The 15,000-nt window shown below is 48.7% G+C and overlaps 1 protein-coding gene across 1 annotated transcript in view; it reads left to right on the top strand.

Moving 5' to 3' along the window:
• LOC147467535 (xaa-Pro aminopeptidase 1-like) overlaps positions 1-15,000 on the top strand; it is a 217,880-nt gene that overhangs the window by 201,909 nt on the left and 971 nt on the right. Inside the window, exons 2-7 of the mRNA XM_086531214.1 lie at positions 8,736-8,898; positions 10,732-10,807; positions 12,322-12,501; positions 12,843-12,957; positions 13,596-13,712; positions 14,095-14,232. Of these exons, the coding sequence (XP_086387340.1) occupies positions 8,736-8,898; positions 10,732-10,807; positions 12,322-12,501; positions 12,843-12,957; positions 13,596-13,712; positions 14,095-14,232 (789 nt within the window). The remainder of the gene's footprint in view (positions 1-8,735; positions 8,899-10,731; positions 10,808-12,321; positions 12,502-12,842; positions 12,958-13,595; positions 13,713-14,094; positions 14,233-15,000) is intronic.

Here is a 15,000-nt window from a genome sequence, read left to right as displayed (position 1 = left end):
CTTCCCTTCCCTTCCCTTCTTCCCTTTCCCCTTTCCCTCTTCCCCCTTCCCCTCTTCTCCTCTCCCCCTTTCCCTTTCCCCCCTTTCCCCTCCTTCTCCCCCTTTCCCCTTTCCCCTTTCCCCTTCTTCTCCTTCCCCCTTTCCCTTCCCCCTTCTTCTCCTTCTCCCCCCCTTCTTCCCCCCCTTCCCCTTCTTCTCCTCCTTTCCCTTCCCCCCTTCTTCTCCTCCTCCCCTTTCCCTTTTCCTTCCTCCTTCCCCTTTCCCCCTTTTCTCCCTCTCCCCTTTCCCCCTTCTTCTCCTCTCCCCTTTTCCCCTTCTTCCCCTCCCCTTTCCCCCTTCTTCTCCTTCTCCCCTTTCCCTTTCCCCCTTCTTCTCCTTCTCCCCTTTCCCTTTCCCCCTTCTTCTCCTTCTCCCCTTTCCCTTTCCCCCTTCTTCTCCTTCTCCCCTTTCCCTTTCCCCCTTCTTCTCCTTCTCCCCTTTCCCTTTCCCCCTTCTTCTCCTTCTCCCCTTTCCCTTTCCCTCCTCGCCCTGTCCCGTTCCCCCCTTCCCCTCCCCTCCCAAACGCTTCCTTTTCCCCGCGCCTGCTCCCCTCCCCCTCTTCCCCCTCCTCCCTCCTCCTCCTAATCCTCCTCCTCCCCTCCTCCTCCCTCCTCCTCCTAACCCTTTTCCCCCTCTTCTCCTTCTCCCTTCCCTTTCCCCTCTCTTCTCCTCCTCCCTCCCCTTTCCCTTTCCCCCTTCTTCTCCTTCCTCCCCTCCTTTCCTCCCTCCTCCTTCCTCCTCCTTTCCCTTTCCCCCTTCCTCCTTCCCCTCCCTCCTCCTCCCTTCTTCCCCTCCTCCCTCTCCCTCCTTTCCCCCCTCCTCCTCCTCCCCTCCCCTTCCTCCCCTTCTCCTCCTCCTCCCTTTCCCTTTCCTCCTCCTCCTCCTTCCCTCCTCCCTCCTCCTCCTCCTCCCTTTCCCTCCCTCCCTCCTCCCTCCTCCTCCTCCTCCAAGACTCCTCCTCCCTCTCCCTTCCTTTTCTAAAAGGTGATGATGACGTCCACACCCCGCCTGCTCCCCTCCCCCTCCTCCTCCTCCTCCCTCCTCCTCCTCCTCCTCCTCCTCCTCCTCCTTCCTCCACGTCCTCCTCCACCTCCTCCTCCTCCCTTCCTCCCCTCCTCCTCCTCCTCCTCCTCCCCTCCCCCTCTCCTCCTCCCCTCCTCCTCCTCCTCCTCCTCCCCCCCCTCCTCCCTCCTCCTCCTCCTCCCCCTCCTCCTCCTCCTCCTCCTCCCTCCTCCTCCTCCTCCTCCTCCCCTTCCCCCCTCCTCCTCCCTCCCCATTCTGGCCCTGTCCTTCTCGGTTCTCGGGCTGTTGCTGTTCTTTGCCTCTTTCTCTTGTTCTTCTTCTCCTTTTAATTCTTTCTTTATTCTTCTTCTTCTGCTCTTCTGTTTTTCGATGTTCTTTTTTCTTCTTCTTCTTCTCAAGTTTCTCTTTGCGTTCTGCCTCTTCTACTCTGTCCCTTTATCTTTCTCAATCTATATGTCTGTCTATTGCTCTCTCTCTCTTTCTCTCTCTCTCACACACTCTCTCTCTCTCTCTCTCTCTCTCTCTCTCTCTCTCTCTCTCTCTCTCTCTCTCTCTCTCTCTCTCTCTCTCTCTCTCTCTCTCTCTCTCTCTCTCTCTCTCTCTCTCTCTCTCTCTCTCTCTTCTCTCTTTCTCTCTTTTCTCTCTCTCTCCCTCTCTCCTCTCCCTCCCTCCCTCCCCTCTCTCTCTCCTCTCTCTCTCTCTCTCTCTCTCTCTCTCTCTCTCTCTCTCTCTCTCTCTCTCTCTCTCTCTCTCTCTCTCTCTCTCTCTCTCTCTCTCTCTCGCTCTCTCTCTCTCTCTCCAGTCTCGATGTTTTTTTCACTCGTTAATTCTACTCTCTCTTGTTATTTCATATACCTTTTTCAGTCTATTTTTCTTTCCTTTTCCTCCTCATAAGAATATTTTTTTGCATACCGCGCATCTCGCTATTTTCTTCCTTCTCCTCTTCCTTCGTATCTATTTTCCTCGTATCTCGACTTCCCTATTTGCCGCCACAGCAATTCGTCCCATCCTCTCTTTGACGCTTCACGCCGCCCCGCCTCCCTCGGATAGCCCTACGATCACCTTCAGCCATCAACGGCGACTACATCAGACCCTCTCCGACGCCCACCTCTCATGCTCTTCGACGCCCACCTCTCATGCGCTCCGACGCCCACCTCTCATGCTCTCCCACGCCCACCTCTCATGCTCTCCCACGCCCACCTCTGGTGCTCTCCGACGCCCACCTCTGGTGCTCTCCGACGCCCACCTCTCGTGCTCTCCGACGCCCACCTCTCATGCTCTCCGACGCCCACCTCTCATGCTCTCCGACGCCCACCTCTCATGCTCTCCCACGCCCACCTCTCATGCTCTCCGACGCCCACCTCTCATGCTCTCCGACGCCCACCTCTCATGCTCTCCGACGCCCACCTCTCATGCGCTCCGACGCCCACCTCTCATGCTCTCCGACGCCCACCTCTCATGCTCTCCGACGCCCACCTCTCATGTTCTCCCACGCCCACCTCTCATGCTCTCCGACGCCCACCTCTCATGCTCTCCGACGCCCACCTCTCATGCTCTCCGACGCCCACCTCTCATGTTCTCCCACGCCCACCTCTCATGCGCTCCGACGCCCACCTCTCATGCTCTCCCATGCCCACCTCTCATGCTCTCCGACGCCCACCTCTGGTGCTCTCCGACGCCCACCTCTGGTGCTCTCCGACGCCTACCTCTGGTGCTCTCCGACGCCCACCTCTCATGCTCTCAGACGCCCACCTCTGGTGCTCTCCCACGCCCACCTCTCATGCTCTCAGACGCCCACCTCTCATTCTCTCCGACGCCCACCTCTGGTGCTCTTCGACGCCCACCTCTCATGCTCTCCGACGCCCACCTCTCATGCTCTCCCACGCCCACCTCTCATGCTCTCCGACGCCCACCTCTGGTGCTCTCCGACGCCCACCTCTCATGCTCTCCGACGCCCACCTCTCATGCTCTCCCACGCCCACTTCTCATGCTCTCCGACGCCCACCTCTCATGCTCTCCGACGCCCACCTCTGGTGCTCTCCGACGCCCACCTCTCATGCTCTCCGACGCCCACCTCTGGTGCTCTCCGACGCCCACCTCTCATGCTCTCCGACGCCCACCTCTCATGCTCTCCGACGCCCACCTCTCATGCTCTCCGACGCCCACCTCTCATGCTCTCCGACGCCCACCTCTGGTGCTCTCCGACGCCCACCTCTCATGCTCTCCGACGCCCACCTCTCATGCTCTCCCACGCCCACCTCTCATGCTCTCCGACGCCCACCTCTCATGCTCTCCGACGCCCACCTCTGGTGCTCTCCGACGCCCACCTCTCATGCTCTCCGACGCCCACCTCTGGTGCTCTCCGACGCCCACCTCTCATGCTCTCCGACGCCCACCTCTGGTGCTCTCCGACGCCCACCTCTCATGCTCTCCGACGCCCACCTCTCATGCTCTCCGACGCCCACCTCTCATGCTCTCCGACGCCCACCTCTCATGCTCTCCGACGCCCACCTCTCATGCTCTCCGACGCCCACCTCTCATGCTCTCCGACGCCCACCTCTCATGCTCTCCAACACCCACCTCTCATGCGCTCCGACGCCCACCTCTCATGCTCTCCGACGCCCACCTCTCATGCTCTCCGACGCCCACCTCTCATGCTCTCCGACGCCCACCTCTCATGCTCTCCAACACCCACTTCTCATGCGCTCCGACGCCCACCTCTCATGCTCTCCGACGCCCACCTCTGGTGCTCTCCGACGCCCACCTCTCTTGCTCTCCGACGCCCACCTCTCATGCTCTCCCACGCCCACCTCTCATGCTCTCCCACGCCCACCTCTCATGCTCTCCGACGCCCACCTCTCATGCTCTCCGACGCCCACCTCTCATGCTCTCCAACACCCACCTCTCATGCGCTCCGACGCCCACCTCTCATGCTCTCCGACGCCCACCTCTCATGCGCTCCGACGCCCACCTCTCATGCTCTCCGACGCCCACCTCTCATGCTCTCCGACGCCCACCTCTCATGCTCTCCGACGCCCACCTCTCATGCTCTCCGACGCCCACCTCTCATGCTCTCCGACGCCCACCTCTCATGCTCTCCGACGCCCACCTCTCATGCGCTCCGACGCCCACCTCTGGTGCTCTCCGACGCCCACTTCTGATGCTCCCCGACGCCCACCTCTGATGAGCTCCGACGCCCACCTCTCATGCGCTCCGACGCCCACCTCTCATGCGCTCCGACGCCCACCTCTCATGCTCTCCGACGCCCACCTCTCATGCGCTCCGACGCCCACTTCTGGTGCTCTCCGACGCCCACCTCTCATGCGCTCCGACGCCCACCTCTGGTGCTCTCCGACGCCCACCTCTCATGCGCTCCGACGCCCACCTCTGGTGCTCTCCGACGCCCACCTCTCATGCTCTCCGACGCCCACCTCTCATGCTCTCCGACGCCCACCTCTCATGCTCTCCGACGCCCACCTCTCATGCTCTCCGACGCCCACCTCTGATGCACTTCGATGCCCACCATCGGTTATCCCCGACGCCCACTTCCAACAAACCAATACGCCCACCTCTCAGACGCCAACCTCCAACCCCCTAGACTCAATTTCTTCCCTTCCCGACGCCCACTCCGACCCTGCTCGACGCCCATCCCTAACCCACCCTGACACCCACCTCCGACTCACTCTGATACAAACCTCCAACCCACCCCGACGCCTACCTCATTCCCTATGCGACACCCACCCACCTACCTTGAACTCATCTCGATTTTAAACTACAGCGACACTTCCTTCATTCCCTCCCCGATGCCCACCTCAACTCACCTTTGAAACCCACCCTAAACCCCACAACCAACCCACCTAAAACCCCACAACCAACCCACTCTAAAATCCACCTTAAAACTTACAACCAACCCACCCTAAAACCCACCCTAAAACTTACAACCAACCCAGCCTAAACCCCACAACCAACCCACCCCAACCCCACCCTAACCCCCCCACAACCAACCCCCTAACCCCGCCAAGTGCCCCTCAGCAGCTGGTCCGAGACAGAAGGAGGGCCATGAATGGCACAATCAGCGTGAATTCGCGGTGAGAAGCCCAGCCAGACCGGCGGAGAAGAGGCACCCTTTCCTTCGCGGCGTAGATGGGCTGTCGCGGGGCACTTGCACTTGGTCTGTCGAGGCGATGATGGGCGTTCTGCTCTCTTCCTCTTGTTCTGCCTCTAGTTTTTTTGTTTTTTTTATCTTCTTGGTTTTCTTCTTTGTTTTCTTATTTGTTTTCTTCTCCTTCGTCTTCTTCTTCTGCTGCTGTTGCTTCTCTCAAACTTGTATTACTCCTTCCTCTTGTTTTCTTTTGTTTTTCTTTTCCTTCTTGTATTTCTTCTTCTTCTTCTTCTTCTTTCTTCTTCTCTTCCTGCATCTTCTTTTCCCATGCTTACAATTGTCCTTCCTCTTATTTTCCTTTCTCTTCTTTTTCTTCTTCTTCTTCTTTTTCCTCTTCTTCATCTTCTTCCATGCTTGTAATTCTCCTTTCTCTTGTTCTCTCTCTTCTGTATTTTTCTTTCTTCTTCTCCACCTCATTTTTTTCTGCTTCCCCCTCTTCTCCTATTATCCTTTCTCTCTTCCTCCTAACTTTGTCTCTTTTTGCTGTTGTTTTTTCTTCTTCTCCATTACCTACATTTCTCTTCTCTCTTCCTCCTACCTCTACCTTTTTTTTGTTGTTGTTGTTGTGGTTTCTTCTTCTCCTCCTCCACCTCCTTTTTCCTCTTCCTCTTCTTCCCCTCCTTCTCATTCCACTTCTTCCCCTTCTTCTTCCTCATCTTCCCCTTCTTCTTCCCCTTCATCTTCTTCCCCTCCTTCTTCTTCCACTTCTTCCCCTCCTTCTTCCCCTTCTTCTTCCTCATCTTCCCCTCCTTCTTCTTCCATTTCTTCCCCTTCTTTTCCTTCCTTCCCCTTCTTCTTCCCCTTCTTCTTCCCCTTCCTTTCCTTCCTATCCCTCTTCCCCCATCCTCCTTTGTTGTCTCCACGCGGTTCTTCGGAGTTGGCTGTTCAGACTCGGAAGCTCGGCGCAAAGTTCCTCTATTTCGACTTCCTTCTCCGCTGAGTTGGAGTGCCACTAAGTTCTCCGTGGTGGAGTTTGTTTGTTTGTTGTGTCTGCAGAGTAATTCGTTGCTGGAGAGTCGGCTGTTGTTCTCGTTCTCTTTCGCTCTGCGATGTCAATTTCGATTCCGTGTTGCTCTTCGGAATACAGGTGGTCTTCTTTTTTCGTGTTTGTTCGTGCCTGTGTCCTGTTTTCTTTTTCTCTCTGTGTTTCTTTCTTTCTTTCTTTCTCTCTCTCTCTCTCTCTCTCTCTCTGTTTTCTTTCTCTCTCTCTTTTTCTTTCTCTCTCTCTTTTTCTTTCTCTTTCTTTCTTTCTCTTTCTTTCTTTCTCTTTCTCTCTCTCTCTCTCTCTCTCTCTCTCTCTCTCTCTCTCTCTCTCTCTCTCTCTCTCTCTCTCTCTCTCTCTCTCTCTCTCTATCTATCTATCTCTCTCTCTCTCTCTCTCTCTCCTCTCTTTCTCTCTCTCTCTCTCTCTCTCTCTCTCTCTCTCTCTCTCTCTCTCTCTCTCTCTCTCTCTCTCTCTCTCTCTCTCTCTCTCTCTCTCTCTCTCTCTCTCTCTCTCTCTCTCTCTCTCTCTCTCTCTCTCTCTCTCTCTCTCTCTCTCTCTCTCTCTCTCTCCTTCTCTCTCTCTCTCTCTCTGCCACACATAAGCAAGCAAGCTCAGCGAAACGACACGAAACCGCCATCAAAACCTGCACTCCAGCGAACGCATCCGTCTTGCAGCTTTATCCATCAGTCTACCTACTGACTTCTGTTGTCTGCCTGTGCTGTGTGCCGCATGGATTTAGCTGGCTATTGCCCGAGTGATTTTTATTCTCTGATTTCTCCTTCCTCTTTATTATTTTTGTTAATTTTCTATTCGTATTTCCAATGAGAGTATTTTTTTTCGATGATATACGCATAGACGGGATACGCTGTTATTTAACTCGGTCACTGTGTTCTGTTGTGATGTGTGATTGATTAGGTATTTTAAAGCTGTACTATAGACTAAGCTTTCGAGAGCTATACGTAATCTGTACGCATTGCAGATGTTGGTTGGGAACGAGATAACACGATCGGTCTTTGAAGAATGATAATCCAACCTTGAAATACCTTGAGATATCTCGAAAAAATTCTGTCCTTGTTTTAGAAAAAAATGTTTTTTTTTCGATGTATACCTTGCATCCCACACGAGGAATCCAGGCTAAGCAACACCATGGGGGGAAAGGTACGAATTGTAAAATTGGATTTAGTTTTGGAATTCAATTATTACGCTTCGTTTGTATTCATTTTCGCCATCGACCGCTAATAGACTAACCGTCTTTATACAGATAAACCGGAAGAGTTAATTTGTTCACCCAATGCATCCTTTTAGCAATCCTTATCCACAAGGTTATTTACACAAATCAACATGAATTTTATAGGATAACGAGAATATTGTTTAAAAAAAAATCGAAGGATCGGGAAAAAATGGCGGGAAAAACACGTGGACGATGAAATATGAAAAAAAATGGCGGGAAAAACACGTGGACGATGAAATATGAAAAAAATAGCATCCTCCGAGCGTCTCCCGAAGGAATCATCTGTTTCGAAAGACCAGACTTGAGCTCTCAGCTTTAGGTGTTGTTCCGGGAAATTGCAAATGCGAAAGCCTTTCCTTACAAGCCTTTAGTCTCGTGTTTACGTTGCGGTCGGCTCAGAAGGGCTGCCAGCCTCACGCACAGGTCAATTACGAGGCTCATGACAGGTTCCAATGCTGGGCTCTAGGAATTTTTTTGGAACTTTTGAACTTTAGGGCTTTTTTTCTGAGCCTTTTGAGCTTTTGAATGTTTTCATCTTATCTTTTTTAGATTTTTTGTTTACTATTTAGGTCTATTTTGATTACCATTTATAGTATATCTCTGCAAAAAAATATGTCCATTCTTCTATACAATAAATACTATCTGACTATAGGTAAATCATTGATGAATGTATAAATTTGCTTTTGCCTTATTTTTTCCTCTATATTTGTTACTTAAAACAGACGAATTCTGTAAAGAAAAAAAAACGATCCTAAATAGAGGTTCCAGAGTACATTTTAGCGTTCTCTTCTCTTGGTTATTGTCTGAAACATTTATCTTCCATTTGGGCACAATTCCTCCGTTCCGTCTCGCCAGGCACATAGAAAGAGGAAGGGAGAGAGGGAGAAGAAATGCCTAATGTTGTCTTTAAGCAGTGCTGTTTCAGGGCCGGATTCATTATCATATCATTAAAGTTGCTGTGATATCGATTTTTCTACTTTCTTGATATCGCAAGTGAAAAAAAACACATGTAGATGAGGTCTATATACGTCTATCTAGCTATCTATATATCTGTACACACACATACACACACATACACACACACAAACACACAAACATGCACACACATACACACACACACACACAAACACACACACAAACACACACACACACGCACATACACATACAAACACAAACACAAACACAAACAGAAACACACACACACAACACCTCCTCCTCCTCCTCCCCTCACCCTCAAACTCCCCCCTCCCCCCCCTCCTCCCTCCTTGTTTGCTAACCTCCTTTCCCCTTTCCAGGTGTCGCCGGGTTTTCACTTCCGGCCGAGAGAGATGACTGGGCATGGACACCTGAACGCTCCTCCCCCAACAGGCGGGTTGTCAGGGAAGTGACGTTGGGCGAACGCAAGCTGTGCGGGGACGAAGACCAAGGACCCTTCGTCAGGATTGAAACTGCGGCCAGGTTTGTGGATGGGGGTCGTGGGCGGGGGCGGGGGTGTGGAGAGGGGTATGGGCGTGGGTAGGGGTTGGGATGTGGAGAGGGGTGTGTTAGCTTACGTTAAGTTAAGTTAAGTTAGATTTCTGTTTTTTTTCAGTTATTTTTATGTACTATTTACGTGTCTGCTATTTGTTCCGTGTGGATCTTTTTTTTGAGATAGGCCTATCTGAACTTACGATGGGTTTATCTCAGAATACACAGAAAATGACAATAAATAAACGTTTCTTCATGTCTAAGATATAGAAATGAAATAAAAGTGACAATTACTTCATAGTCTCTTAGGAGTTGCAGAAATTATCACTATGATTGTAATTATAATTTTCAGTTATGATGATAGTATTATCAATTTAATTTCCGCAATTATGAGTATTAATTAATTCCTTGTGCCAGAGTCATCAGTGTTAGAAGTTAAATGGTTATTAGTGTTATCATTATGATTAGCAATAGCATTAATATCAGTTATATTTGTATAATTATTAGTGACAGCAGCAACTTTCTTATTGTTATTAAAGTAAATATTATTGTTATCATCATTATCACCACATTCATTAGACTCACCATTAGACTCATCGTTAGACTCACTGACTCACCATTAGACTCATCCTTAGACTCACTGACTCACCATTAGACTCACTGACTCACCATTAGACGCATCGCTAGACTCCCTGACTCACCATTAGACTCACCGCTAGACTCACAGCCAGACTCAGCATTAGACTCACCGTTAGACTCACAGCCAGACTCACCATTAGACTCATCGTTAGACTCACTGACTCACCGTTAGACTCATCGTTAGACTCACAGACTCACCATTAGACTCACCATAAGACTCATCATTAGACTCACCATTAGACTCACCATAAGACTCATCGTTAGACTCACTGACTCACCATTAGACTCATCGTTAGACTCACTGACTCACCGTTAGACTCACCATAAGACTCATCATTAGACTCACCATTAGACTGACTCATCGTTAGACTCACTATTAGACTCATCGTTAGACTCACCATTAGACTGACTCATCGTTAGACTCACTATTAGACTCATCGTTAGACTCACCATTAGACTGACTCATCGTTAGACTCACTATTAGACTCATCGTTAGACTCACTGACTCACCGTTAGACTCATCGTTAGACTCACTGACTCACCGTTAGACTCATCGTTAGACTCACTGACTCACCGTTAGACTCATCATTAGACTCACCATTAGACTGACTCATCGTTAGACTCACTATTAGACTCATCGTTAGACTCACTGACTCACCGTTAGACTCATCGTTAGACTCACTGACTCACCGTTAGACTCATCGTTAGACTCACTGACTCACCGTTAGACTCATCGTTAGACTCACAGACTCACCATTAGACTCACCATAAGACTCATCATTAGACTCACCATTAGACTGACTCATCGTTAGACTCACTATTAGACTCATCGTTAGACTCACTGACTCACCGTTAGACTCATCGTTAGACTCACTGACTCACCGTTAGACTCATCGTTAGACTCACTGACTCACCGTTAGACTCATCGTTAGACTCACTGACTCACCGTTAGACTCATCGTTAGACTCACAGACTCACCATTAGACTCACCATAAGACTCATCATTAGACTCACCATTAGACTGACTCATCGTTAGACTCACTATTAGACTCATCGTTAGACTCACTGACTCACCATAAGACTCGCCGTTAGACTCACCATAAGACTCACCGCTAGACTCACAGCCAGACTCAGCATCAGTCCCATGGCGGCGAGGAGACTGACCCGCGAATCCTCCTCCCACAGGGTGGCCATGCTGAGGGCGGAGATGGCGTCGGAGGATCTGGAGGCTTACATCATTCCCACGGACGACGAACACCAGGTGAGGGGCAACCCACGTCGATGTCGAGCTTTCTCTCTGTCTCTCTCTTTTTTTTCTCTTTCTCTTTGTTTCTGTCTCGTTTTTTCTGTTTCTCTCTTTTTGTTTTTCTGTTTTTCTGTCTTTCTCTCTGTCTCTCTGTTTCTGTCTCTTTCTCTCTCTTTCTCTCTTTCTGTCTTTCTCTCTCTCTCTTTCTCTCTATCTCTGTCTCTGTCTCTCTTTCTCTCTCTCTCTCTCTCTCTCTCTCTCTCTCTCTTCTCTCTCTCCTCTCTCTCTCTCTCTCTCTCTCTCTCTCTCTCTCTCTCTCTCTCTCTCTCTCTCTCTCTCTCTCTCTCTCTCTCTCTCTCTCTCTCTCTCTCTCTCTCTCTCTCTCTCTCTCTCTCTCTCTCTCTCTCTCTCTCTCTCTCTCTCTCTCTCTCTCTCTCTCTCTCTCTCTCTCTCTCTCTCTCTCTCTCTCTCTCTCTCTCTCTCTTTTCTCTCCCTCTCTAAAAAAAATTGATTTATGCAGTTCATAAGTTCAGCAGAAATGGGTGATCTATATGAGTGTTTCGTGACTGTAATATATATACATGCATTTACATATGTATATATATATATATATATATATATATATATATATATAGATATAGATATATATATATATATATATACATATATATATATATATAGATATAGATATAGATATATGTGTGTGTGTGTGTGTACTATATATAGTAAATAGATATTCAGACATTCGGATAGAGAAAAAAAAGAAATAATTAGACAATAATTTAATAAGTCACTTATAATTCTAACACGACGAACCCAAATTGCATACAACAGACATTTTCCACCGTGGGAAACGCCTCCTTCCTCCCAACCTTCTCTCACAGTTGAATGAGCTCAAAAACCTTCTAGTTTATACAAGCGGGAGTTCAATCTGGCAAAGTAGGTCTATAAATTTCGTTAACGAAGACCTTAGAGGCTCTTCCGTGTCCGTCGGGAAACTTATATTGCTGATGTTTTACGGAAAGTGAACGAGAAATAGGAAATGTAACTTTGTATATCTTGTGTGGGTTGTTTTGTCTTCGTTTTCTGTCTTTTTCCCTGTTTGGTTCCATAGTTATGGTTTTAATTTCGTGTTAGTTTCTTGTATTGAATCTTATTTACAAACTTTTTTTTCTAAAAGTCTTGTAATTTCGTGACGTAGTATATTTCAGAAAGTATAACTAATCTGAAAAAAACTAATTCGTAAACTCCAAATACATATATTTTCCCTTTTTAAAGAATAAGTCTCCTGTTTCTCCAGTACACCCAGGGAATTGCCAATTTGTTTTGCCTATGTTCTGAAACAGGGATCAAGTTGATAAAAGTACGCAAGCCACAGATGAGAAAGTTAAATCCCTCGGGGAATATGCGTGAACAACGGAAAAGTATATGACCTGAACACCACATTCTAAATCAGTATAATTTCAGACATTTCGTGTTTGAGTAAAGCATTTCCTTCAATTCATACCCTGACATTCCACCAACAACAGAGCGAGTACGTGGCGGACGCGGACAAGCGGCGTCAGTACATCAGCGGCTTCAGCGGCAGCGCAGGGACCGCCATCGTCACCATGGACCTGCAGGCGCTCTGGACGGACGGACGCTACTTCCTGCAGGCGGACGACGAGCTCGACTGCAACTGGCTCCTCATGAAGCAGAAGAATCCGGGGGTAAGCCTTTTCCACGCGTCGAATCTCAGAGAATAAATTCAAAGGAAGAGGCCTTTTTTTATCTATATACTGTATTATAATATTTGAAGGCATTAGAAGTTAAATAGTTACAATAGAAAAAAAAAATCACACGATGCCTTCTGTAAACGGAAGCATGAATGGAAAAGCAAGAAAACTCACGAATATACCGATGGCCTTTTCGCCCTATTCCTTCCTCATGCCCTCGAGCATGAGGAAGGAACGAAAAGGCTATCAACATCCCCATGCAATCTGCTCTTTCCTTCGTTGTTTCATTCACATCTCCTACCTCATCCCTACAACTACTCCTCGGTGACTCACAGGTGCCGAAGATGATGGACTGGCTGAAGCAGAAGCTGATCCCCGGCTCGCGCGTGGGTGCAGATCCGAGGCTCATCGGCGCCGACACGTGGAAGAAGTTTGCCGACGAACTGGAGAGTAAGTAGGCCTATCAGCCGAGGAACTGGAGAGTAAGTAGGCCTATCAGCCGAGGAACTGGAGAGTAAGTAGGCCTATCAGCCGAAGAACTGGAGAGTAAGTAGGCCTATCAGCCGACGAACTGGAGAGTAAGTAGGCCTATCAGCCGACGAACTGGAGAGTAAGTAGGCCTATCAGCCGACGAACTGGAGAGTAAGTAGGCCTATCAGCCGACGAACTGGAGAGTAAGTAGGCCTATCAGCCGACGAACTGGAGAGTAAGTAGGCCTATCAGCCGGTGAACTGGAGAGTAAGTAGGCCTATCAGCCGAAGTGTTACGTGACTGTTAACTCAGAAAGGATGGCTAGGTAATGTATGAGGGTTGGTCCGTCTACGAGGAACCGACTGTTGGTTTTATGAGATCTTCCTAATATTAAACAAAGGGATGGTTGCTTTCAATCTAATTTTGTTTCATGAAATTGTTCTTATTTTGCAAGAGGCATATCCCATATCTATCCAGAATCGAAGTTAATCTAAAGTCGAATCCATTAATTACTCTTAAAATAGATCACACAGAGAAAACGAGATAAGCCATTAACTCTGCCAAGATTAAACTTAACCCAGCGAAAGAACCGAGGCAACTTATTTCAACCCCAACAGAGGCAGAGATCGTGATGGTGCCTGTGGAGAGGAACCTGGTGGACGCCATCTGGCCGGTCACGGAGAGGCCGCCCTATTCCCAGGACCCGATTTACGTCCACGAGTTACAGTTCGCAGGTAAAGTCCGTCTGGCGTTCCTTAGTCAGTGACTCCCTCCGTCTTCATTTTGTCTTGCCTTCGTCTTTGTCTTTCTTATTGCGTCTTTCCCATTCCCATCGTGATGCTGGTGTACAAGAACATCCAAATGCCCATTGTAAATATTGTAAATATCGAAATATACCTTTCTATCGGACTGGAATAAAAGATCAACACGAATGGATAACGAGCTTAAATCAATTCACTTATCGCTATCGCTCCTCATCCACGATACACGAATATCCCCATGTGTATCGTAAATATCGCGATATCTCCCTGCTATCAGATCGGAATAAAAAGATCCAACACGAATGGAGAACAAGCTTAATTCATTTCACTCACCGCAGTCACTGACCTTCAACAGGAAAGAAATGGGAGGATAAGGTAGCTGACGTCAGGATCGAGATGGAGAAAGAGGGCGCTGACCTCCTGGTGCTGACGGCGCTGGACGAGATCGCCTGGCTGCTCAACCTTCGTGGAAATGATATTCCTTACAACCCTGGTATGACCTGTGTTCGTTATATTGTGGGGGATACCAGGGCCTGTGTTCTTTATATTGTGGGTGATACCAGGGCCTGTGTTCTATTTATTGTGGGTAATACCAGGGCCTGTGTTCTCTTATATTGTGGGTAATACCAGGGCTGTGTTCTTTTATATTGTGGGTAATACCAGGGCTGTGTTCTTTTATATTGTGGGTAATACCAGGGCCTGTGTTCTTTATATTGTGGGTAATGCCAGGGCCTGTTCTTTATATTGTGGGTAATACCAGGGCCTGTGTTCTTTATATTGTGGATGATACCAGGGCCGGTGTTATTTATATTGTGGGTGATACCAGCGCCTGTGTTCTTTATATTGTGGGTAATACCAGGGCCGGTGTTCTCTTATATTGTGGGTAATACCAGGGCCTGTGTTCTTTTATATTGTGGGTGATACCAGGGCCTGTGTTCTTTATATTGTGGGTGATACCAGGGCCTGTGTTCTTTATATTGTGGGTGATACCAGGGCCTGTGTTCTTTTATATTGTGGGTAATACCAGGGCCTGTGTTCTTTTATATTAATACCAGGGCCTGTGTTCTTTTATATTAATACCAGGGCCTGTGTTCTTTTATATTGTGGGTAATACCAGGGCCTGTGTTCTCTTATATTGTGGGTAATACCAGGGCCTGTGTTCTCTTATATTGTGGGTAATACCAGGTTGCTGATGGTATTGTGATAATTTTGATAGGATTTCTTCCTGTATTAACATTGCCAAAGTTGTAAAAGATGATAT

This window comes from Penaeus japonicus, unplaced genomic scaffold, assembly GCF_977035675.1.
Source record: "Penaeus japonicus unplaced genomic scaffold, GWHDUDI00000001_assembly GWHDUDI00000035, whole genome shotgun sequence".
Classification (NCBI taxonomy): Eukaryota; Metazoa; Arthropoda; class Malacostraca; order Decapoda; family Penaeidae; genus Penaeus; species Penaeus japonicus.
Note: the sequence above shows the minus strand (reverse complement) of the source record. Positions and strands in the feature narration are given on the sequence as shown.